Source organism: Globicephala melas, chromosome 20, assembly GCF_963455315.2.
Source record: "Globicephala melas chromosome 20, mGloMel1.2, whole genome shotgun sequence".
Classification (NCBI taxonomy): Eukaryota; Metazoa; Chordata; class Mammalia; order Artiodactyla; family Delphinidae; genus Globicephala; species Globicephala melas.
The window spans coordinates 46,491,215-46,516,631 of NC_083333.1; the positions used below are offsets into that span (position 1 = coordinate 46,491,215).

A 25,417-nucleotide genomic window follows, 5' to 3' on the forward strand; every position below is an offset into this window, starting at 1 on the left:
TATCTCTTGACCACTGATAGGAAAGGGGGGGGCAAGTTAGTAAGAGGAAATGATCCAATAGCCAAGCTTTCCAGGATATTCTCCCATTTTCCCCTCAGCAGCCACCTCTGGGCAGAGGCTCAGCTTTAGCTTTGTCATCAAATTCTGGGCATAGACAAGGACTTGATTTAGGAAGGCAGGCTGGCTGTCCAGAGCAGCCTTGTCTCGTGGAAAGGACATGTGGCTGAGTAGGGGAGTGACCAGCCAGGAGTGAGGTGACCTATGTTTCAGTGCAGCCCATGAGGAAGGGAACAGTAGTGGTAGGTGGAGTGATGCTCATTTATTCTTGGAAGATAAGTATAGATTATTTTCTCAGGGGAGCCTGAGAAGCATCCTTAAAGAGAGAGTGGGAACTCAGCCAAAAGAACTGACCTAATTGGAGGTCTCAGCAAGGATCTGGAGCTGTTTCCTGATCCCTCGTGTCCAGGACCCTGTGGCCTGTGACTTGTGTTTTTGTGGTTTAGAGAAACAGGATGGAAAGGCAGAGGTACCAGACCCTTTCTGGGCATTTAACTTCTTCTGTTGGTCTGACGTGGCACTGGACTTTGTAAGAAACAAGGGGTTCAGCTGTGCAAGTTGAACGTCTTGGATATTTAACTCTTCTGGTTTCTCAGGCTCTTTCCGGAACCTCGTGAACTCTACGTTCATGCTGGTCTTAGGCACTTCATGTACAAAGAGAACCTTGTTCTTCAGCTTGTTTTGGATCCAGGGATCAGTCGAGGCCAAAAGAATTAATGTTTCTTGTAGCTGCATTGAAACAAAGGCCCTGTGGCTGGCTCACTTCAGGCCAGTGCTGGGAGGGGAGGGGGAGCTCTGTCTACAGGCCCTTCTGGTCCCAGGGAATGAGGTCAAGGGGACAGTGTCTACGGGCGTATTCCCCTCTCCTCCCCTCTGACAAAGAGCACGTGGCGTGAGGATAGGTGGGAGAGGCTTGGAGGAAGGGTTGAGAAGAGGTGGGCGGGGATGCCTTACGCTCTTTTTCACAGACGGGCTCTTTTCCACATCCAGCATGTCTAGGACCAGGTGGAACACTTGTGGGCTGCGGATCCCCAGGACACCCTGGCAGAGGCAGGATGAGGGCGCCTAAATAGCCGGCCCCAGGAAGATGCCCTGTCTACACTCTTCCATTCTAGTGCCCTTGTAATGACCCTGTGCCTGGAGAGGAGATATGGCTTCGCAGCAGAGGTAGCACTTTCCTTGCCTTTTGGGGCCACTTCATTGGGTTCCAGTACAATTTTTTCACCAGAAGAGTCAAGATAGTTTCTACATGTAATATCTAAGCAATGCCCCTCACACCCTTCTCCTGTCCCTTATCCCACCCACCTCCAATCCTGAAGAAAATCTTTTCCTGAACTCCTGATAGGGCTGGAATTCTAAAATAAAAAAGCAAGCAAACAACCTCCCCAAACTTTACAGCCCTTTCTTCCCTTCAGTAACTGCTGGACTGCCTGCTCCCCCTGCCATCAAAACATCTGGTCAGAGTAGCAGAGCTGGCCTTACCAAAGAGATGACTGCTTCCTGGCGTGCAGTGGCATTTGAGCTCATCAGTTGCCTGGAGAAGGGAGTGAGTGTGTTGTGGTCCAGTTAAGGGGAGGGCAGGAAGGCTGGCTGCTTCTTACAGTCCAGAGTGAGTCAGGCATAAAGCTGATGTGTGATGTTAATTTTATTAACTTCCCCTTCTTATTTCTTGGGTGAGGAAAGGGGCTGGGAGGGGAAAGGTAGGTACTACAATTTTCCAGGGGGCACTAAATGATGATCAGGACTCACATCTGTCCAGAACATTACCTTTTACAAGTCCCTTTCATGTCCTCATCTTAATCGGAGCTTTATAGCAACCCTGAGTGGTAGGTATTATCAGCCCCTTTTTACAGATGAAGAAAAGCCCAGAGGTCAAAGAGTGACTTGGCCAGGGGCACAGGCAAGTGCGAGCTGAGAATGGGCCGTAGGTTCTCAGCTCTCTCTGACCCTCTGTCCCCTTCTCACAGCCTAGGATTTGGCCCTGGCAGTTCCCAGCCCAAGCCACTCACGCCTCCACCAAGTTCATCATTGTGGGCTTCATCTTAAGCTCTTCCACAGTTTCAGCAACAGCCTGCCTCATAGCCTGAAGAGGGATTAAGGTGAGACAAGGATTCAGGGGTGTACCCTTAAGTGCTTCTCAAACCTTATTGAATGTTTACTTTGTGCTACATATATGATCCTTGCCTCGAGGAGCTCATGCTCTGGTGGGGAAAGCAGACAAGTGGAACAGTCAGTCACACTCCTGAACTAAGTGTAGGGGCAATAGGAGGGTCTCCTAGCTCAGTCTGGGTACCAGGAAGACTTCCTGGAGGAAGTGATGCCTCAGCTGAAACCTGAACATGGAACATGAGTTAACCAGGTAGAGGGCTGGGGGCAGATTTCCCGGGCAACAGAGAGAGCATGTACAGAAGCCTGGAGGCAAGAGAGAGCACAGAGAGGTTAGGGAGCAGAAAACAGTTCAGTTTAGCTAGGTGACCAAATGGACTCTTCAGAGTGGGGCACTCTGAGTAATTACACTGGGACCATAGGTATAAATCAGGACGGGGTGTTCCTAGGCACAGCTGGTGTGTGGCTCTGAGCGGGAGTGTAGTGGGGCTAGAGAGGTAGGCAGGACTTGGGTGGTGAAGGGCAGTGTAAGCCCTTCTGAGGGCTTGGGGGGCATTTGAGAAGTTCTATGCAGAGGTGAGCCGCAATCTGATTCACAGTTTAGAAAAATGTCTTCAGCAGTTCTGTGGCTGGTTTTGTAGCAATATATAACAAAGATAAAAGCAAGGGAGCACAGAGGAAGGCAGGGTGATTCTGTTGTTGGTGGTCTGGGAAAGCTTCCCATAGGAGGTGTTGTTTGGACTGGCTTGAAAGGGACAATCGTATTTTAATAGGCAGAAGGAGAAATGAGTTACTTACCAGTGGGACTGAAAGCATGCGGCAGTTTTCCACCTTGCAGAGGAGGGAGAGGTGACTCAGGGCATTTTAAGCTGAGAGAACGGCCCGCATGAAGGCAAGGTGGCTTGAAAACAGGGGCTGCATTAGGGTGAATGTGATGCTTTGGGGGGCAGCGTGGTGAGAACCAAGCCAGGGGGGTCTTTAGAGAAAGGTAGAGAGACAGGTATGAGCTGCCTGGACTTGGGAGTTTTGGTCTCACTTACGAAGAAGGGTTCATTATACGTCTTCCTCCTGAGCAGGTCAAACGTGAGTCCTTCCAGGCCCTGTGCCTGGATCTGTTCCAGCCCAATGGTCTTGAGCATCTGGCTGGCTTCAAAACGGTGCTGAGGGCAGGGGTGGGGAAGGCATGAAGGATAGACTCCCTGTCCTAGTCCTGGAGAAGGCAGGGTACTAGGCAGCCCTAGAGCTTACCTCAAGGACACTGGAATAGCACAGCTGGTCTAGGATGGTCCTGATGACCGTGGCTGAGTGCACACCCATTATCTTGACCAGCATACTGAGTGCCTGTGGAGGTGGGCAGGGCGGGCTGGGGTATACCAGGCCAAGAGGCATCTGGATGGCCAAACAGGCTCGAGGGCTAGAACTTGTAGGGAATAGGTGGGGTCCTTTCTCCTCCCTCTTGGCCTCGTGAGTGAGAGCGTAAGTTCATGTGCACACACATGTACATACGTGCATGAACACCCATACACATCGAATGTACACGGACATGTGTACATTTAGCGTCCATGCAACCCTGTACTCATATGTATATACATACTGACAAAACACACAGAGACCCTGTGGTGCTCCTTGCGGGAGCTTCTTTTCTCTGGGATGAGGATGACAGGGTCCAGACCCCACCAGTCAGCAGCGGTTCCCCAGTGCTCCCCAGGGAGCTCGTCCTCCTGCCCCTCACACCTGCATCTGCTGGGTCTTCGGCCCTTGGTGCAGGCACTGCAGCAGGTACTCTCGGGCTGTGCTGCTACAGGGCCTCAGGAACCCCAAGCACAGGGCCGCCTCCACTGCTGCCTTGTTCCCTGACTTCTTTATCAGCATCTGCAGCACAGGCACCAGCTTCTCTCCATCCTCGATCTGAGTCCTCTGAGAGGGAGATGAGGGACACGGGTGGTGGGACTATGTCTTCGGCCAGGCTTTGTCAGGAAGGCAATTCATTACTGCTTCCAGACCATCCTCCCTCCTCCTTAAGGTGAATCTCACGTCATGAGATTATTTTACCCACTTCCCTTATTTTTGCTGTCATCTACTTGCCCCTATGCCGCATCCTTTCATTTCTCTATGACTTTTCTTGTGGATGGATCAATGTTACTCTCTAACACTTCTGCCATCTTAATTCCTAATTCCACAGAGAGACTTTATCATTACCCATTACTGCAACTTCTCTATGACCCCTCCCCCCCATCTTTCTGGTTCTCCTCTGATGTCAACAACTGTTGGACTCCACAAAGCCTAACGATTCACTGATCACCTTGTCACTGCTCCTCACTTTCTTCCCTCTTTACCCAGCTTCAGTTCCACGGTCCTGCTCACTCAACTCCTTTACCCCCTCTTGCTTCATTGTACTCAGCTCTCCACCAACGCTGTGCCTGCACTTCCTGGCGGGAAACAAAGTTATGATGACTAATCTCACTTGAAATGTAGGAACACAGACCTTGTGTAGATCCTTAATGCTGCCTAGTGATTAGACTGCTTTTCCCTGGGCAATTCTCTTTCCCACCGTTCTAATTCATTCTCTTCCCTCTGGAATCTCTAATACTTCTTCCTCTATTCTCTTAAGTTGATGACCTTGCTTCCTACTTTACTGAGCAAATAAAAGCAACTAGAAAAGAAGTTCCAGAGACACTTACCACCACTTCTATCCAACTTTCAACACCTGCACCCATATGTTCTTCCTTTCCACCTGTTACAATGGACCATGACCATCTATCTAAAGTCAGTCTCTCTACTCATGTGTTCAAGCTCATCCCTTCTCATCTGCTCAAGAACATTGCTGCACAATTCTTCCCACCCTCTTCAAAATGATGATTTTCCTAATGACTGGGTCATTACACCTCAGCATTGAAGCATGCTGTTATTTTTCCTTTTTCTGGTATTTACCCCTGCTGCTGACTACAACTCTTTTCAGCAAAACTTGGAAAGTTGTCCATGCTTGCCAACTCTAACTTCTTTCCTCCCATCCTCTCTTAAACCCACCCTATTCAGGCCTTCACTCCCACCTTCCCACCAGAATGGTTCTTTTTAAAAAATATTTATTTATTTATTTGGCTGCACCGGGTCTTAGTTGTGGCATGCGGGATCTTCACTGTGGCATGTGGAATCTTTTTAGTTGCGGTTTGTGGGATCTTAGTTGCGGCATGTGGGATCTTTAGTTGTGGCATGTGGAATCTTCAGTTGCAGCATGCAGGATCTTCAGTTGCAGCACGCGGGATCTTGAGTTACAGCATGTGGGATCTAGTTCCCTGACGAGGGATTGAACCCGGGCCCCCTGCATTGGGAGTGTGGAGTCTTAGCCACTGGACCACCAGAGAAGTCCCCACAATGGTTCTTGTTAAGAAAATCAATGATTCCCACATTGTTAAATCCATTGGATCGATTCTCAGTCCTTGTATTATTTGATATGGTTGATTTATCTCCTTTCCTTGATATATGTTCTTCACTTGATTTTCAGAATGCTGCACTCTTGTCTGTCTTCCTACCTATTGGCCACTTCTCAGTATTTACTGATTCTTCCTCTTGTCTCTGACCGCTTAACATTGGGGTGCCCCAAGGCTTGACTCTTGGTTCTTAGTGATCTCATCTAGGTGAATGACATTAAATGCTACTTATATGCTGACAACTCATAGATTTCTTCCTCTAGCTGTATATCTAACTGTTTACTTGCTGTCTCCCTTGGAGGTCCGGTAGACATCTGAAACATAACTTGTCCAAAATTGGGCTTTTGATATTATAGTACGTCCAAGCCTGTTCACCTGCAGCTTTCTCCATGTTAGTTGGTAACAACTCCATCCTTTCAGTTTCGAGGCCAAAAACCTTGACCTCATCCTTGTTTCCTCACTGTCTTTTTTTAATTTTAATTTTTAAAATTTTTGGCTGTGTTGGGTCATTGTTGCTGCACGCAGACTTTCTCTAGTTGAGGTGAGCAGGGGCTACTCTTCGTTGTGGTGTGCAGGCTTCTTATTGTCGTGGCTTCTCTTGTTGTGGAGCATGGGCTCTAGGTGCATGGGCTTCAGTAGCTGTGGCACGCAGCCTTCAGTAGTTATGGCTCGCAGGCTGTAGAGTGCAGGCTCAGTAGTTGTGGTGCACGGACTTAGTTGCTCCACGGCACGTGGGATCTTCCCGGACCAGGGCTTGAACCCGTGTCCCCTGCATTGGCAGGTGGATTCTCAACCACTGCGCCACCAGGGAAGTGCCCCTCACTGTCTTTTATAACTCACATTTAACCTGTCAGAGTTTTGCTTTAAAAATGTATCCAGAATTGAATAACTTCTTACCAACCACACTGCAACCACCGTGGTCCAAGCCACCATCGTGTCTTACCAGGATTGCTTCAGCAGCCCCTAACGGGTCTCTCTGCTCCCACTTTTGCCTCCCATCCCTGCCCATCTTTTTTCAGCATAGCAGTAAGAGTGAACCTTTTGAAACATAAGTTAGATTATGTTACTGCTTTGCTCAAATACCTATTCCACTCAGAGTAAAAGCTCAAGTACTTAAAAGTCATCCAGAAGCCCACATATGGTCTAGTCTCCTTTAACATCTTTGACCCAGCTTCATTTCCTCCTGGTTTCTCTGTTCCCACTCCACTTCCTTCACATGGCCTCCTTGCTGTTCCTTGACCATGCCAAGTGTGCTCCTGCCTCGGGGCCTTTGCCTGGATTTGTCCTTCTGCCGGGATGCCTTCTCTCAGATATCTGCAAGGCTTACCCCTCGCCTTCTTGTCTGTGCTCGGATGACAACTTCCAAATGAGGCCTTCCTTGTCCTCCCTGTTTAAAAGTGCAACTCATCCCATCTCCACTCAGCATTCCTGATCACTCTCACCTTGCTACGTAATTTTTCCATTGCACTTGTCACCTCTAACATACTATATAGTTAAATTTCTTGGTTATTGCATGTCCCCCCCCACTAGAATGTAAGCTCCACGAAAGCCGGGATCTCTGCCTGTTTGGTTTGCTGACATATCCCAAGGGCTTAGGATGGTGTCTCACACACAACAGCTGTTTAATATATGTTTGTTGAGTAAATGGATGAGTGATGAATTCTGTTTCACGTGGAGCAGCAATGGGGTCAAAGTAAGAGGACCCTAAGGGGGAAAAGTCTTGAGTAGTGTCAGCAGACTCTCTTGGTCCCTGTACCCTTTTGGCAGAGGTTTTCCTTTAATAGGTTATTTTAAGGATGATAATAATGATGATGAATTATCACTTAAAGAGTACAGGCATTGAACTAGGTGCTTTACATATATTATCTCATTTAATCTTCTCAACAATGCTATAAGATAACTACTCTATCCATTTTAGAGACGGACAAATGACACCTCTGAAAGCTGGCTTTTCAGAGGTTGTATGACCAGTTAAGTGGCTATGCCAATGCTCTGTCCAGGGAACCTGTTCCACAGGGGACTCCACAAGGACAACGTCCTCCACCATCAAAGCTAGGAGCTACGTTACCTTCTCCCTGGCTTAACCCCCTGCCAACACTATCAATTACCTTGTCTTACCTCGCCCCAGTGACTGACTCTCCTCCCAATCACCTGGTCTTTGGGGACAGCAGCCCAGGAGTTCAGAGCCATCCGTAGCGCTGTCAGAGTATCCATCCTTTGCCCCTCATTTTGCCCCTTCAGCTGCTTGATGAGAGCTTGGATCACATGCTTATTCAGGCAACCTGGACGGGGAGGACCTCAGGTCAGGGCAGAGCCTCAGGGCTGCTCCTCTCTGCCAGAATCCATTTGACCCCTGTGCCTTCAAGACAGAAGCTCCAAGTACTAGGTCACAGGGTTGCCCGTCCCCTCAAGACACTAGAGCAGCTGGCTGAGCATGACGGCCGTTCCCAGAGCCCGTTCTCTCCCTCCCTCCAATCTCTTCTTGCTTTTCACCCCACCTTCCTCTCTCTGCCCAACAGTACATCAGACAATTCCCAGACCCTGCCAATGGCTAGGTTGCAGTGAGTGTACAGTCCACTCCCTTCTGTCCTTCCCCAAAGGGCAGTGTGGCTGCACTGCTTCCTTCCTCACCTCCCCCCTTCTCCCCACCCAGGGAGAGGACATACTCACCCAGGATGGCCAGGGTTTGACAGGCCTCATACTTCACTTTCTCTGGGCCAGTTTGGGCCTGATTTAAGAGGCGGTGGGTGGGAACATGCCATAAGGTGGTGGAATGTCAGAGCTTTCAGGATCATCTCAGCTTAACTTTTCATTTTACAAATGAGGAAACTGAGGCCTAGAGAGTGACCTGTTTATGCTCAAACACAGCGTACAGGCAGGATGGTACGATGGAAGGAACACAACTTGGGAGTAAGACTTTAGTTCACATCCCTTTCTGGTATCTGGTAGCCACATGGCCTTGGGCCAGTCACTTGGCCTCTCAGAGCTTTCATTTTCTCGTTAGAAAAATGCAGCTACTACTACCTATTCCTAATATTGGAAGATTTAAATGAGATTCTGTGTAAGAACACAGAACCCCCCATTATAAACTGGCATATAGGCACAGGCATTGACTCAGTTAAGGGAGAGAATGAATTCAGTCCCAGTTTTCTCCTAGCTTTTTAGTTGCTCATCTTGCCTGTTAGACAAAGGGGATCTTCAGATTCCCCCTTCCCCATCCTTTTAGATCAGGCTGCCCTTTAAAGAAGCCAAGGGCATGAGATGGGGACATGCCACACAAGGCAGCTCTCTCCTCCCTGCATCTGACCCATAGTCCTTGAGCCTGGCGAGCCTTGTCAGTGCCCATGTGCCAATGCTCTACACACCTCAGGCTCTGTTTCCTCCTCTCCTGATCTCTGTGCAGCCCCAGACTCACCACCTGCCATAGTGCTTCCGTGATAAACTTGTCTCTGACGCCCAGGCACCCCAGAGCCTGCAGGAACAGGGTTGGAGGAAAGGGAAGAGACCTTGGACACCACCACCGGGAATTTCCATCCTCTGGACACAGCTGGAGTTTATTCTTGGAACATCACTCTACCCTTGCCCTCCACCTCAAGCATCTTTCTACTCCTCAGCTCAGCCAACTCCTACCTGTAACCGTGCCCCTCCACCCTTGCCACTTCTCACCTGTGCTGCATAGAGCTGCTCATCCTCTCTGGGAGATTTCAGGCTTTCTGTGAGTTCCTGCCCATCAAAGGGAGCCAGTGGAAGGGAAGAAAGGGATAAATAGAGTGCTACAACTATACTTTCAAACTGGAAGGAGCTCATCCAATCCAATCCCCTTTCCTCCTCTCCCTCCATCTTGCAGACAGCAGGCAGGGACAGAGGGCAGAAGGATGGTGTGAGCCCCAGGTAAGGGCACCCACAGAAAGAGAGTCTCCCCATTCTCCCCCGAGCCGTGGTCCCTGACCTTTAATCTTTGCCACTTCAGCGGGTCCCCAGTAGGGTCTGAGGGCTTGGATTCCATCTGAGGTTTTATAATCAGCTTGCTCATTGGGAGATGGAGTTTTGGGATGAGGGTACCCTCTGTGAGGTACCTGTGTGAGAAATTGCACAGGCAGCCCTGGTCCTCTTGTTCCCTCCCTCCTTACTTCACAAACTCTTCTCTGCCTCTGGTCCTCAGCCCAGCTCAGAGGTGAGACCAGAGGAAGAAAGATGAGCCTCCTTCTACCCCAGGGTCTCCTCTGGGATCTGGAGGCTGACTTGCACCACGCCCAGCCCCACTCCAACCCTTTCTTCTCTTTCCTTCCTTTCCTAGAAGATGTGGAGGGCGTGGAGAACAGGAAGGGGCCCAACACACCTAGGGTGATCTCTCATTTTCCACAGTATCTTCTGGGCCTCCCGTTCCTTTTGCTGATTATACAGGGTGTGCCAGTGAGTGTAGATCTCAGGCTGCTTGGAGTAGCAGTAAGGTACGGAGTTTGGCTTGCTTGGGTGCTGCCTCCAGCACTCCGGACTTGGGGGAAACTCTTCCTTTGGCATCTGGGGGGTGTGAGTGGCAGAGCAGTCACAGGGGGCATTCCTCAGCCAGGAAAAGGGCCAGGGTGAGAAGGGACTAGACGAGGGAAACAGCCCTTCAGCCTTGTCATCTGAGCTGAAGTCACAGCCACCTCCTAACCCACTGTGTGACTCGGGCAAGTTACTTCACCCCACCAAGATCTCAGTCTTCTCCTCTGCAAATTGGAGCTAATAATCCTTGTTCTGTACCCCTCCCAGGGTGGTTGTGAAGAACAAATGACATAAAGATGGTGAAGCCATTGCTGATCTGCAAATTGATCTGAGTACAGTTGGCCCTCTGTATCCGCAGGTTCCACATCCACCGATTCAACCAACCACAGATCAAAAGTATTTGGAAAATAAAAATTCCAGGAAGTTCCAAAAAACAAAACTTGAATTTGCCACGTACCCAGCAACTCTTTACATACCATTTACATTGTAATAGGTATTATAAGTAATCTAGGGAGGATGTGTGTAGGTTACATGCAGATACCACACCACGTTATACAAGAGACTTGAATATCCATGGATTTTGGTATCCGCAGGAGTCCTGGAACCAATCCCCTGCTGATACTGAGGGACAACTGTACACAGTTTGGTTAGTTGAGCATCTCAGAGTACTTTGAAAAAGCTTTGGGCAAGGAGATGAAAAGGCAGGGGGCGAGGGAGATGTGAAGTAAAGGGGGGGGGGAAATTCAGGCTACAGCTCCTTCATTCAGGCATTCAACAGATACTTAGTGAGCACTTACCATGTGCCAAGCACTAGGTGCTGGGGATACAGTTATCAGCCCTGCCCTCACGGAACTTAATAGTTTGGTTGGAAAAGCAGGATTTCTTCAAATAATCTATCTCTTACACAATTGTGAAACTGTAGCTCTGGTTGCAGTGGGGGGTTTTGGGTGGGTCAGGGGCTTTCTCGGAAGGTTTGGCTAGGATTCATTCCTGTCTATTCTCAAGCCTTCCTGTCTCTACAACAGATCTCTGAGCAACAAGGAAGAGGGGCTTCAGCCAGTGGTTCCCAGTGTGGTGACTGAGAAGATCATCGTAAGAGTTCTCGGGTGATTGTCGTGACTTCAGAAAATGGGGCATTGACTCAGTCTGAGTAGGGTTGTCAGATTTAGTAAAAGCCAAGCAAATAAAAAACGGGATGTCCTGTTGAATTTTGATTCCAGGTAATGAAGGCAATATTTAGGACATATTCATACTAAAAAATATTCATTGTTTAGCTGAAATTTAGATTTAATCAGGCATCCCATTTTATCTGGCAACTCTAATGAGGAAGATCCCTGTGTTAATAAAAATGACTCATTATTAAGCCCTGCCTGCATAGCCTAAGCCTTACAGATATTGTCTCATAGCAACTTGATAAAGGGAGATGGGAAGGGGTTGGCTTGTGACAGAGGATACTCCTGAGGCTCAGGGAGGGAAAGTGACTTGTCCAAGGTCACACATAGTTAGTAGCAGCCCCAGGGGTGAGTGTCAGGGTTCTATGAACTAGCCTTAATGGGAAAGGATAGCCTCCTGCCCCTCCTACTTCAACAAAGCTCCCAGGGTGGCAGAAGTTAGGGGTCTTACCTGGTGGCAGGACAAGGGCAGGAGAACAGGAGCTGTGGCTCTTCTGAGTTCTATGGTACAAATGGGATGACAATGACAAGGGTGGATTGAAGAGTCATCCTTCCAGTCTTTCATTTATTTAGCATTAGCATTTAATGAACGCTGTATCAGGCACTGGGAGGTAAATAAGGCATAATTCCTGTTGTTCAGGGACTCATACTTTCCTGGTATCTTGGTCTGTGGAACAGTAAGATTGCCATAGCCTGGGAGCTTCTCAGAAATGCAGAGCCCCAGGCTCCACCCCAGACCTACTGAGTCAGGATCTTCATTTGAGCAGGATTCCTATGCACGTTGAAATTGGAGAAACACTGGTCTAGCAGAGTGGTTCTCAACCCTGGCTGGGTATTAGAATTATTTGAGGGAATTTTTAACATGCCTGAGTCCTACATCAGACTAACTGAATCAGATTCTCTGAGGAAGGGGCCCAGGCATTTTAGAAAGCTCCCCTGAGGATTCTAATGTGCAGCTAATGGTGAAAACCACTGGTCTCATTCAGTGGTTCTCAAACTTGAGTGTGCATTAGAAAGAACTGGAGAGCTTGTTAAAACACAGATTTCCCTATCCCCAGATGAAGATTCATCCCCAGAGTGTTGATTCAATAAGTCTGGGGTGTGGTCTGAGAATTTGCTTTTCTAACAAGATACTGATGCTGCTGGTCCTGGGAACATACTTTGGGAACCACTGGTCTAGCTGGTGAGACAGAACTGTTTACTGGTGATTAACAGAGGGAAACAAATGTGAAGATGGATAAAGGCACATGTGGTCCAGATGAGGGGTCCCTAACCTGGCTGGGAGGAGCAGGGAGGGTTTCCCAGAGGAGATTATACACAAGTCAAGTCTTCAGAGCAAGTAGGAGGTAGCCAGACAGATGAGGGGGAAGAGCAGTGGGCACGAGGAATACCTGCAAACCTTGGAGTCGTAAGCATGGGGTGCAGATGAGGGGGCAGAAGCTGGGGAGACACAAAGACATCCCATCTTAGAGGGCGCTGGAGACTTACCTTGAGGGCTGTGGGGAGCCTTGAAAGTATCCAAGGGTCTGCCCTGCCTCTTCCCACGGATCTGCTGACATCACCCAGACCCCTGCCTGGGAGCTTTCCTTTTCAGGTCCCTATCCCTGACTCCACTCCTGTCCATTTCAGCCTCACCTTTGGTCCTTTCTGGATATTCCAGCCATGGGCACTTGAACATTGACCTGTTGATGTCAGAGATGTTGACTGATTTTTCGTAGTCCATCCTCTTCTCCTGGGGGAACCAGAGAGCACCTGGGTTGGGGAGGGGACTACAGGGACTACTCCCTTGTGGGAGCAGGGTCACAGCTCAGGGAGACCTGTCCTCTGTGGCACAAGGGGGACTAGTGAGGTGTCTGGGCTTCTGGAGGTGGAAGCCTCCAAGTGCTGGGCAACCAGATCGCCTAGGTAAATAGAACACTCCGGTTCCATTCTGGAGTCCCAGACTTGGCATCTACTTGCCTGTGGATTGAGCTAGTCCCTCTCTCTCTGGGAGCTTCACTTACCTTATCTGAAAAGTGGGAAAGCCATGCTTGTCTGGCTAGGTAGAGGGGCAGTGGTGAGGCATAAATTCAAAAGGAAAGTCGAAGCGTTTAGTGAACTTCAAGCTCACGTAGCCCATGTTAGGAGCAGGGATTGTCCTTAGGATTAGTCATCAGGAAAATGGCAAAAAAAATGGGAAAGCCCTGTTCATATACACGCCTCCCTCCTTGGCAGCAAGAGGTGGAACTCTTTTTTTTCCTTTTGATCACTGAGCACATTTATTTTATTTCATTTTAGAAAAAAAAAATCTGAGTTTTAAAAAATATGTGGGGATTTCCTTGGCGATCCAGTGGTTAAGACTCAGCACTTCCACTGAAGGGGGCCTGGGTTCAATCCCTGGTTGGGGAGCTAAGATCCCACATGCCGCCCACATGCTGTGAGGCACTGCCAAAACTAAAAAAAATAAAAATAAAAGAAACTCTGGAATTACTAAAATATATAAGAACAGCAATAATAAAAAAATGCAAATGTGGATAGTCACATATATTGACACTGAAAAGTAGAAATGCCATCCCTTTACAGATTTTATCTCAGAGTCTATCAGCTGTACATCAGCTTCCATTGCCACCAACAGCTGACTGTCGTAGAGTCCTCGTGCTTGCTGAGCCACTGCTTCTGTCGAAGGTTTCATGTCATTTGTACTACACAGAATTCCTTTCATTGCTTGCAGTGATTGCTACACTGCAACCTCGACACCTAGCATAGTGCCTGGCACACAGCAGGCAGCTCGCTGTAGTGAGAAAACACAGGCCACCAAGTCCTCTGACTGGACCATCGCTTGCAATAAACTGATGTGCTGCACTGAGAAAGACAGCGTCACCATGTGGTTTTCCTGCCGAGAATGTTCATCCTGAATCTAAGTATGAGGAAACAAGAGGCAAACCCACCTTAGGAAATATTCTACAAAAATCCCATCTGAACTCCTGAAGAAAATATCAATATATCTTAAGGACAAAGAAGGTCTGTTAAAGGACACTAAAAAGACCCAACAGCTAAATTCAATATGTGCCTGCCATTGGAGCCTGGATTTTAAAAAATAGCTCTAGAGGACATAATTGGGACAACTGTGGGGGTTTGATCATGGACTCTATGTTAGAAAATAATATCGTGTCAGTGTTAAATGCTACTCATTCTGTGGCTACGCAGAATGTCCTTGTTATTAGGAGATACACACTAAAACTGTTGGGGGGAAGTGATATCACATCTGCAACTTTCATTTCAGAAAAAAATGTACATACCAACCATCTGTATAATATACGTGTGTGTGTATATACACACACACATACATGCACGTAGATAAAGCAAATGTGGTTAAATGTTAATATTTGAATCTAGATGAAGGGTATATGGGTGTATTCTTGCAAATTTCACTAGGTTTGAAATTTTGCAGATTAAAGATGGAAAAAAAAAAGCAGCAGCTTTGGCATTGGACTTTGGACCTGGTGCGTCTAAATGTTAATTGTACCACCTTCCACCCCACCTCCCCTGTTTTTTTGGTTTGTTTGTTTGTTTTTTGTTTTTGTTTTGCTTTGGGGCTTTGGGCAAGTTATTTCCATCTCTTGCCAAGGGTTTTCCCCCACTGTAAACAGGGTTAATAATACTCCCTGCCCCAAAGGGTTATGAAGATGAAGGATGGTGGATGTAGGGAGCTGACAATGCCTGGCACAGAGTGATAGCGCAGTTAACGCCAGCTCTAATTATGTGGATATATTTGCCAAGACAGGTTCACGGGAAGGAACACATCGATGGGAAAGTTGGAATACTCCCACCTGAAAAATGCTGGTGCCGTGGTAGAAAACAACAAAATCCCTCCTTCTCTTTATTTGAAAGAACTGAGGTGTTTTGGGAGTGCCATGAAATCCCATTCCAGGGGCACGAGTGGTGTGTCAAAGAAACCCACTGCCGGTAAGGGGTAGGGTGGGCTAGGGTGGAAGCCAGCAGAGTAGGCAGAAGGGCCGACCATGGTCTGAGGAAGCAGGGAGGTGTGTGGCGGGAAGTGAGAGAAACTCTCGGGGCCTCGGGGCTGGGAGGTAGTGACTGTTGTCTCCCTTCAGAGTGGATGAGCTTCTGGTCCCTTTACCTGCTCTGTCCTGCCCAGGCCCCTTTTCAGAGAGCCTGTGCCCCCGGGGCCTGCTCACTGCATAGGGCCACAACCCCCAAATCCAGGATGGACACCAGATGTGACCAGCCCTGGATCCAGTGCTTAACGCTCACGAGGAAGGGGGGTTCCCGACAGGAAGTCAAACCAGGAGCCTGCTTTGTAATTGCATTGAGAATTTTAATGAAACTCTGATTTCTTACATTTGCCAGTCACCCCTTCCCAGTGAGGGGCTGAGATGGGCGCTTTGGTCATGGGGCATGACAGTAGGAGCCCAGTCTCCCTCCCTCCTTCTCCTCCAGAGGTGCTGCAGAGCGGTGGCCGGGCGAGGGCTCTGAAGCTCGGAGCCTAGAGACCTCCTGTGCACAAGGCAGAGCCCCAGGAGCCCTGGGAGGCTTTTACAGCAGTTGCTGCGGGTGGTGGAATCTGTGCCCTCCAAGGAGCGGGTGGGAGGAGGGCACTGGGGGGAAACCTCCCAAGCTGGTTAGGACAAGAGCAAGAAGCAAAGTTTGCACAAGTTCAGGTTCAAGGCGTCCTTTATCCTAGCTCAACTCTAAAGCGTTGATGTACTCCTTCACCCATTTCTTCTCTGGGTTGGCGCACACCTGGCGATTCTTTCTGGTGATAAAACTGTGGAAGAGAAGAGGGTGAGACCTGGTCAGTGCTGGGAGCGCCAGTTTTGGAGATGAGGTGGATTGAGGCAGCAGGGAAATGATACTGGGTGGGTTAGTTTCGGAGCTCCATATGATTGTATTGGTGGCGTTCAAGGAAAGAACATTTTCTCTTCTGTTGGGTCAAAGGGCTCCAAGCTAGAAGCAGTCCTGTGTGCATTTTAACCCCCCGCCCCCCAAGCCGCAAAAACACATGCAGCCTGGAGATCTAAGGGGATACGGGGCCCTAGGAGCCCAGGCTTGAGCTGGTCAACCACTTCTCAGCACTTCCTGTTTCAGACCCTGTGCTGGGTGCTGAAGATGCAGAGAAAAAGAGGTGTCTTCCAGGAACTGAGTCATGGCTGAGTAAGTGGGAGATGAGGTGGTGAAGCAAATGTGTGATCTGGCCTTAGATAACACAGTGCCTGGCACACATAGACACTCGACAGAGGAACCCATCTGTGTGTGCCTGGGTGAACAGAAGAAGGACATGAACTTGAGTCTTGATTTCACCACTTACTAGTTAGATCACCTTGGGCACATCACTTAGCGCCTCTGAGTCTATACGTTTACCTCTAAAATGTGGACAGAAACAATTCCTAGTTAGCACAATTGTTGTGAAGCTCAGATGAGATAGTATATATAAATTAGTTTTGAAAAATACCATGCGTGTGTTGTTATTGGGGTGCTGCGGGACCTCTGCCTTAGGGTGGATCAGAGCAACATGAGCCCATAGGTCCCGGTACTGGACACCGTGGCTCGGAGAGGTTGAGGACCCTGCGATACTGGCAGATGTCAAAGCACTTCTACCAGTTAACCGGCCAGAATGTGGAGGCCGGTGAGGGCGGGAGGCCTTATCTCTACAGGTGTTGATGGTGTAAGTTGGAAGGCTCACAGGCCGGGGATCATGGGCTACGTCCAGCTGCCTGCCTTACCTGTTTGCTGGGAGACTGGTTCTCTCTGAGGGACACCCTGGGCCTGGCCAGCAGTGCTACCCATTAACGTGTTACTGTGAAGCTAGCCCTGCCTATGTGGACCATTCTCGTTTTGGCTTCTCCTTCAGGATGCTTTCCTGCACCTTTTTGAGATGTTTCCAGACAAAGTGAAGGCTTAGGTTATCTGTTGAGAATGAGAATTTCTTGGCCCCTTTTCGTGCTCTATCACGGAGAGCTTTTTTTTCTCAGGGAAGCTGCTTCCCCTTCTCTGAGCCTCACTCAGAGCCACCTGACCACCTCTCTTTCTCCCCTGCCTGGCGTGCAGAGAAGAGAAAGGGAGCAGAAGGGGTGTACTGGGCTCTGGTGCCTCCTAGTATTTGTCTTCTTGTTTGGGGTGGTGAGGGAGCTTCCGATGCAGACCCTGCCCTCGGCAAGCCAGGTGTCATACAGGAGATCCTGCAGACTCACTGTCCTCTTTCCTCAGCCCCCTTGGCCTGAGGCCAGGAAGTCGAAAGGCCAGGAAACCGACATCTAGGGGGAGGGTTGCCCAGGCTTCCTGCTGCTGCTCCCTGCTGAATGTGATACTGGCTAGCAGCCCCCGTTGCCAAGCCTTCTCTCCCTGCCCGCTCTGTGGGGAGCCTCTCCTGGCCTGACTTCCCTCCGCCTTCCCCTGCCCCTTGAGAGCAGGTGTGCTCAACGTGGCTGCCCTTCTCTCCTGTGCGCTTCCTCAAGTCTCTGGCCCTGGGTCTGGCACACCGTAGGTGCTTAATGGATATTTATTGAATGAGTTAGTGACTGAATGTTTTGCATTCACTCCTCAAGTTTCACTTGTCACTTCTATGTATATAATAATACATTTAGAGGGGGAGAAGGATGATGATATAAGTTAACAACTTATCAGGCACCTAACTGTGTGCCAGGAAATATTCTAATTTTATCTTTCTTTTTATTATCCTCACTTTGACCCAGTGAGGGAAATACCTCTATTTTACTGCACTTTGCCGATGAAGAAATTGAGGCTCAGAGAGGTTAAGTGACGGGCCCAAGCTCATGCAGCTACTAACTGGCAGAGCTGGGATTTTAATCAAGACAGACTAGCCGGAACAGCCAAGACTGCTGTATTCCTGCCACTGTGACATCGGGAGACCCCTTCCTCCTATAAAAAAATGTCACATCTCCGGCCCCAGCACCCTTTCCTCGGCTACAAACCCTTCATCGTACATTCCCTGCTGGACTTTCCATAGAGTTGTTGTGCTGGCACCTCGGTCCTTTCCTTTTTAAACAGCTCTTCCTCAGGACTTCAGGGGGCTCCACCTTCACCCTTCTCCAGGTCTGGCTTGAAACCTCAGCATCACACTCAACCCCTCTCTCTTCCTTGCTACCGACCTCACAGCCCCTGCCAGGGCTTGCTGATTCCGCCTCAGAAGCTTCCTCACCCCGTCTCTCCTTCGCTTCAGGTCCTGTTCAGCCTCAGTACCACTCATGTGGACAACAGCAGCCTCTCCACTGGACCTCTCTTGTCTAGACTTTCCCCGTTCCAGCTCATTTCACACTTTTGCTTCATTGTGCTGACACTCAAGGCCCTCAGTGCTTTCCTATACGGAGACTCTACAAAAACCAGAGGAGAGTCTTGGCGACGTCCCCTCTGCCTCATACACCCTGTCCCTCAGTACAATCCCAAGTCAAACAGCACTTTTTGCAGCAGACTTCGCCTAAATCCCTTCTCTTAGCTAAGCCCTGAATCGCGGTGTGTTCCCTCTTTCCTTTTGTAACTTCTTATGCAGGGTGCCCTGTTCATTGCTACATCTGTCTTAGACTGTGAGCCCCAGAAGGGCCGGGATGGTGGTTTACTCCACGCTGCCTGCCCATAATAGGTGCTCAAAGAAGGATTTTTTTTCCTTTTGAAAAATACTTGTTTTCAGAGATAAAATTAGCAGTGCTACATTTCTTTTGGCTGTGCCACGTGACATGTAGGATCTTAGTTCCCTGACCAGGGATGGAACCTGCACTCAGAGTCTTAACCACTGGACCGCCAGGGAAGTCCCAGCAGTGCTAAATATTATTGCTATACTTCGAAAGATTCATCAGGACCAAAGGCCAAATCTGAATACCTGTAACTTTACCAGTGTCACAGAAATTTTTGGATTAAAAAACTTCATCATTATATGGAAAACTTCGTGATTGCCCCATTTTCATTCTTTAAGCCTCTGTCATCTTAAACTTCTTAAGCCACTATCACTAATGACCTTGCTAGAGTAGAAAGAGGAGGCTCCAGAAACAGTCTCCATCCCTCCCTCACTTACTGTACAACCTTGGGCAAGTCACCAAACCTCTCTGGGTCTCACTTTCATTATCTGAAACGTGGAGAAAATTATGCATACCTGTCAGGGATGTTATGATAAAATGTAGAGATAATGCATGTAAGACATTTGACACACAGTAGGCACTTCCTAGGTAGCAAGGATTATTATTTTTCTAAATATGGTAGCTTACGTATTTAAAGGAGAATCTCATTTCATTATTTCTTTATCAATAACATTTTTTTTAACACGCTTGACTGTAACTAGGGTCTTGACCTCTGACCTCTCCTCTTTAGCTCCTTTTGAAGTTGCAGGTGGATTTGATTGGGTGTCGGATATGAGGGACTGCGGGGTTCTTAACTGGAAAGAGATGACTGAGTCGATCTTCTCCACCCAGGGGCATGGCAGACCAGGTTCAAGAAACAGTCACATCCGTAAAGATCAGAGACCTAACCTAGCCCATCAGAGTGGGGAGGATCCTTCAGGAACACCTTGTCTAGCCTTTTTCCACAATAGCTGGGGGACCTGAAGCTAGAGAGGGAGGAACCATGGCTGTTTGAGCAGCCGGAGGATGGGTGGGAGTGGATGGGGCACCATCTCTGAGGGCTCATGGCCGGGGGACTGGCTCTGGGGCAAAAGGTGTCCCTCCCTCACCCCCTGGAGGGTTCCACAGGGCTGAGACTCACACGACTGCTGCCATGGAGCACTTGCTGCTGGTGTAGAAATATTCCCGGAGGTGGGCGCGGGGCAGCGGGCGGGAGAGGTAGGCAAAGCAGCAGGGTGTGGTGTCCGAGGCATCTGGGAGAGGGAAGAAAGAAGACTCCTGGATTCATTGCCAGTGCACACTGGGTATTGTGCTGGGTGCTTTATATGAATTATCTTTTTAAAAGCTTTTTGTTTTTAAAATATTTATCTATTTATTTGGCTGCGCCGGGTCTTAGTTGCAGCACGTGGGATCTTCATTGCCTCATGCGAAATCTTAGTTGCGACCAGGGATCAAACCCGGGCCCCCGGCATTGGGAGCGTGGAGTCTTAGCCACCGGACCATCGGGGAAGTCCCTATATGATTTATCTTGAACAGACTATTATCCTCCTTTGGCTGAAACTGAGGCTCAGAGAGGTAAAGTCACTTGGCCATGGACACACAGTGCCAGAGTGGGGATTCCCTCACCTAATCCTTGAGCCTTCCCTCTATACCACGACCCCATAACTTTGGCTCTGATGGCATCCTGTGTTTCGTCCGGGCTTATCTTAGGTCTTCTGCCCTTATTCTTGCTCTCCTAGGATCCTCAGTGGGTTCAGAACTTGGTTTCTTTGAGACCTAGGGTGGGTTGCGGGGAGGCTTCCAAAACTCAGACTTCATGACTGAGCCAGGACCCCTGAGAGAGGCCTGAAGATGCATATTTTATCCTGGGACCCTCTGGCTGAGGCATACTGAGAAGGGCTCTGAACAGAGAAGGAGGACTTTTTGTTGGTCAGTTAATTCAGGATGGCCCCGGGAAGTGTCAGTTGCCATTTTCCAGCAGAGTAGTAGTGTTTCAGAGCCAAACAGAGCTGGGTTTGAACACTGCTTTCCTTACTTCCTAGTTGCGTGAACTTGGACAAGTTACTTAACCTCTCCGGGGTTCTATAAGTCGAGGACAGCTACTCAAAGAGTAGATGTGAGCATTAAATAAGATGATATTTGCAAAGCAATCAGCACAATGCTTGACCCAGAGTGGGCATTTAATTAGATTTTGTTATCCTTTATCAAGTCCCATTTTTTTCCATCTGTGAAATGGAGGGAATATGACTGTCCCAGGAGAGTTTTACTTAAGTGCTTAGAAGCTTCTTAGAAACCCTGCTGCTGCTAGACATGAGTTAGTCATGTTTGGAGGTCAGCTCGAGCTGCCCCTGCCTGCTAGTATCCCCAGCATCAGTCCACACTCAGCGAGCACCTGTAGGGCTTGGGGTGTAGACCTTGATGACACATACAAGTTGTTCAGAGGGTCCCTGCCATGAAGTGGCTTTGAGATCTATCAGGGACAACTGGACATCTGGGTAAAGCAGTACAGGGGAATGTAAGTCATAGGGTTCAGATGGTATAAATGCTACAGTTGAAAAGAGGGCGAGATCTGGGCCAGTCTAAGGGTTGGACCCCGGGGGGTGTGGTGGTCAGGACCTGGACTTACATGGGGAGGCAGATGCAGGAGCGCAGAGGACAACCATGGCGAGGATGACAGCGAGGGCGGCGGCGGAGACCTTCATGGTAGCTGTGAGCAGAGGCTGTGGGAGATCCACCTGCTGTCTCAGGATCCTCTGCAGGGATTCTCTGCAGCTCAGGCTGGCCCTTTATAGGGAGCCCGGCCAGCAGAGGGGGCGCCCTCACTAGGGGAGTTTCCAAAAGAGCAGCCACACACTGGCTGATATCATAAGTGAAATTGCACAAAACAGAAAAGAAAACTGAAATAGCCTCCGGAAATTTGAGTCTCTCTCTCTCCCTCGCTCCTCTCTTCACTGCCCTCCAGTCCAGAGTGAGCTCATCACTTCCCTCTTTGCCCTTGAGAAGAACCAGCACAAGCAGCGGTGGTGGAAAAATCTCTTCCTCTGCTGGCATCTTCAGCTTCGTGTGCCAGGGCGGGGGTCCTCCCAGAGGTCAGGAAGCTGCTTCCCTGGGGACAGGAGGAAGGGCAGTACGACGAGATCAGAGCCCAGGTGCCCTGGCTCTCGCTGCAGTGCTCGATCCACTAAGTACTGCTCACCATGAAAAGGTTCATGGTTGGGACATCCTTGAAACTGAATGAAGTGGTGGTCTGGATTAGAGCCAATGTCCTTCCTCCATTCCAAAGAATTGGATACAGTCAATCTTCATCAATTCCTATTTGGATAATTCAGAATTAGTGACAGTTTGGCCTGGGTTGGGCTGAAGTTGACTTCTGAATTATCTAAAAGTGTCTGTTGACAGTAACAAAGGCAAACGCATTTTAAAAAGCGTAATTTAAAAAAAAACGTAATCTTACACCAAGGATGTTTTTTGCTAGCTATCGTCACATATGTAACTTGGTGGCTGAGGGTGACTGAATCACCCAGAATGGGGAGAACTTGTCTCATTTCTTCCACCCGAAGACTTTGATGCAGGATGGTTATTATTCTCCCTTTATAGAAGTGGAAACCGTGCCTCAGAAGAGGTCACTAAGGTCCTCGAGGTCACACAGCAATAAGTGGGATTTGAACCCAAGTATTTTTTTTTTTCAGATTGACTTAAAAAAAAAGAAATTGAACCATAGTTGACTTACAAATTGTGTTAGTTTTAGGTATACAGCAAAGTGATTCAGATATATGTATATGTATAGATACATATATATCTATATATATACATATTCTTTTTCAGATTCTTTTCCATTGTAGGTTATTACAAGCTACTGAATATAGTTCCCTGTGCTATACAGTAGTTCCTTGTTGTTTATCTATTTCATATATAGTAGTGTGTATCTGTTAATCCCAAACTCCTAATTTATCCCTCCCTCTGCCCTTTCCCTTTGGTAACCATAAATTTGTTTTCTATGTCTGTCAGTCTGTTTCTGTTTTGTCAATAAGTTCATTTGTATCATTTTTTAGATTCCACGTATAATTGATACCATATAGTATTTATCTTTCTCTGACTTAGTGTGATAATCTATGATGTCTGACTTACTTCACTTAGTATGATAATCTTTAGGTCCATCCATATTGCTGCAAAATGACAATATTTCATTCTTTCTTATGTCTGAGTAATATTCCATTGCATATATACCACATCTTTATCCATTCATCTGTCGATGGACACTTAGGTTACTTCCATGTCTTGGCTATTGTAAATAGTGCTATTATGAACAACAGAGTGCGTGTATCTTTTCAAATTAGAGTTTTTGTCTTTTCTGGATACATGCCCAGGAGTGAGATTGCTGGATCGTATGGTAACTCTATTTTCAGTTTTTTAAGGAACTTCCATACTGTTCTCCCTAGTGACTGTACCAATTTATGAACCCAAGTGATTCTGATGACCAGGCTCAAGCTCTTTCCACTGACCCACATCATTCAGGCAGTTAAGCTGTTCTTCATCCTCTGTAGGTGCCAGGTGCTGTTCTCAACTTGTCATAAGAATCCTCTCATTCCCTCCTGACTCGTTAAACAATTACCAATAGAAGCACAGTTTTGGAAACCATGGCCCATCTCATTTAAAGAAATAAATTGTAAGCACTTAAGAAACATCCAGCCATCTACACAAAAATGATCTGCCTGTTTGAATTGTTCCCTTCATGTAATCCTCTTAGTCAGCAAACATGTGGGAGGCTGTGCTGCCTAGTGGTTAAGAGCAGGGGCTTTGGTGTTTCATTTACAAGCCAGGTGGCCTCCTACAAGTTACTTCATCTCTCTGGTCTCAGTTTCCTCATCTATAAATCAGCGATAATAACAGTGGCCCCTCCCACAGCTGTTGAGACAATTAAGTTGCCATAAATGTGCTCACGCTTGGAAAGCTCTTAAGTACAATGCCTGACACTGTTAAGTACTTAATAACATTAGCTATTATTATCGTGTTATTATTGAGTAAGAAAATGGCAGTCCCTTTAAGGATATTCTATACTGTGGGTTTTTCGGCAATCTAGACAGCCCCACCCACCCACCCCGGACCCCAGTTGACGTGGCTTCGTGAACCCTATTACGAAGACTATTTTTAAGCAGGTGGGTCAGTTGAGGCTTAGAGAGGTTAAATGACTTGCTTAAGGTCACATTTCCTAAAGTGATAAGAATTCAACATGGAACCCAAGTCTGTCTTGGTTCCTAGCTTCCTACCACACTGCATTGTATCTAGAGAAATCCCGAAACGTTTGCTAAGGCTGTTTTTCCCTGTGAGCTCTATTTCTGTTGCCTTTCCTTGATCTCAGTTTCCTTCTTTAAGGAAGAAAGGAAAGTACTTTTCTGGATACCAAATACGCTGAGTTGGGACACGAGCTGAGGACAGAGCTGAGGGAACCACAGACGACCAACCTCATCCCCATCTTTAAATCCCAGTGAACGATTCTGCTGTGTGTAAGTGTGTGTGCATGTCTGTGTATAAATGGTAGTGGGAATAGGGAGTGGGTAGGATGACAGGGTTGCTAAGCAGGAATAGGCAGTGGGTACATCAGGAGGATTTTTCTTCCCTTTTGGTGGTTCCAGGGGATTATGGGTGTGCAGAGGAGAGAGAAGAACCTGACTCTAATTCCATTTCTGCCACTCACTTTCTCCTGTGCAAAATCAGAGTTCAGACTCACGGAATCAGTATATTCTCTGGCTCTAAAGTACTGATTCCATGAGGAAATCAGAGCACCTGTGTAAACAGTACAGTACCTGGTACAGGGTGGGTGTCCAATGAATGGCAACTGTCATTATGATTTACCTGGCATTCTGTGTTCCCGAAAACCAGGAACGCCTGCCCGTCTGACTCACCACACTGGCGGTCGAGAGGATCAAGGGAAGTGATGACAGTGGACGTGCTTAGGAGACCGTCAGGTGAGGTGCAAACGTCACGAAGCTGTCTCTGTCCTCCCTATCCCGCCAGTGTGGTTGGCCTACACCGCTCCATCATTCCTTGCTGCCTCCGCAAATTGTCACTGAGAATTGCTGTGACCCAGGCAGCCCTCTAGGTGCTGAGGACACCATGTGAGCCAAAGACCTGCCCTCTGGAGTGTCTGTTTGTGTGTGTGGGGAGGGGAGAGCTCACCCAGAACAAGGGAAAACATACTCCTTTACTGTGAGTCAACTTTTCACTGGTCTTGTCTTAACTCCCTGAACACAGTAACAATGTCCTATGCTTTTTTTTCTATTTGTTTTTTGTATTCTCCCCCTGCATTCCAACAGATGTCTTGGACATGATAGATGCTAAATTAATGCTGCTTTAGTCTTGATAACTTCTTACAGCATCTTGATTAAGTTCATGGGCTCTCTAGCGTCTGACTCCTGGGTTCAAAATCCAGCTGTATTATTAATTCTGGCTTGGAGCAAGTTGCTTACTTTCTCTGGGACTAAGTTTCTTCATCTGTCGAGTGAGAGATTGATTCTAACCTGTTCTGGGGAATGGAGCCCTTTAAGAACCTGATGAAAGCTGTGAACACTTTCCACAAACATGTGGAGACCTACCTAAA

General features: G+C 48.0%; 3 protein-coding genes across 4 annotated transcripts in view; 1 reads left to right on the forward strand and 2 right to left on the reverse strand.

Annotated features, from left to right (window-relative positions):
- Positions 1 to 411: 411 nt before the first annotated feature.
- On the reverse strand, positions 412 to 12,974 carry HEATR9 (HEAT repeat containing 9). The gene is made up of 15 exons (XM_030881939.1): positions 12,887 to 12,974; positions 11,703 to 11,752; positions 9,931 to 10,112; positions 9,541 to 9,667; positions 9,258 to 9,314; positions 9,007 to 9,063; positions 8,262 to 8,319; positions 7,743 to 7,873; positions 3,898 to 4,080; positions 3,412 to 3,504; positions 3,204 to 3,323; positions 2,067 to 2,140; positions 1,540 to 1,591; positions 1,012 to 1,098; positions 412 to 786 (listed from the first exon to the last, which is right to left on the reverse strand). The coding sequence occupies exons 1-15, from the start codon at positions 12,972 to 12,974 to the stop codon at positions 412 to 414; spliced, it is 1,734 nt and encodes a 577-aa protein (XP_030737799.1).
- LOC115866397 (C-C motif chemokine 4) overlaps positions 988 to 25,417 on the forward strand; it is a 165,734-nt gene continuing 141,304 nt past the window's right edge. For both annotated transcript variants that reach the window (XM_030881930.3, XM_060290701.2), the window contains exons 1-5: positions 988 to 1,224; positions 2,025 to 2,156; positions 11,105 to 11,185; positions 24,197 to 24,323; positions 24,700 to 24,785. The gene's annotated coding sequence lies outside the window, so the exon portion shown is untranslated. The remainder of the gene's footprint in view (positions 1,225 to 2,024; positions 2,157 to 11,104; positions 11,186 to 24,196; positions 24,324 to 24,699; positions 24,786 to 25,417) is intronic.
- CCL5 (C-C motif chemokine ligand 5) lies at positions 15,574 to 21,562 on the reverse strand. Its single transcript, XM_030881936.3, has 3 exons — positions 21,446 to 21,562; positions 19,961 to 20,072; positions 15,574 to 16,019 (listed from the first exon to the last, which is right to left on the reverse strand). The coding sequence occupies exons 1-3, from the start codon at positions 21,519 to 21,521 to the stop codon at positions 15,932 to 15,934; spliced, it is 276 nt and encodes a 91-aa protein (XP_030737796.2). The 5' UTR covers positions 21,522 to 21,562; the 3' UTR covers positions 15,574 to 15,931.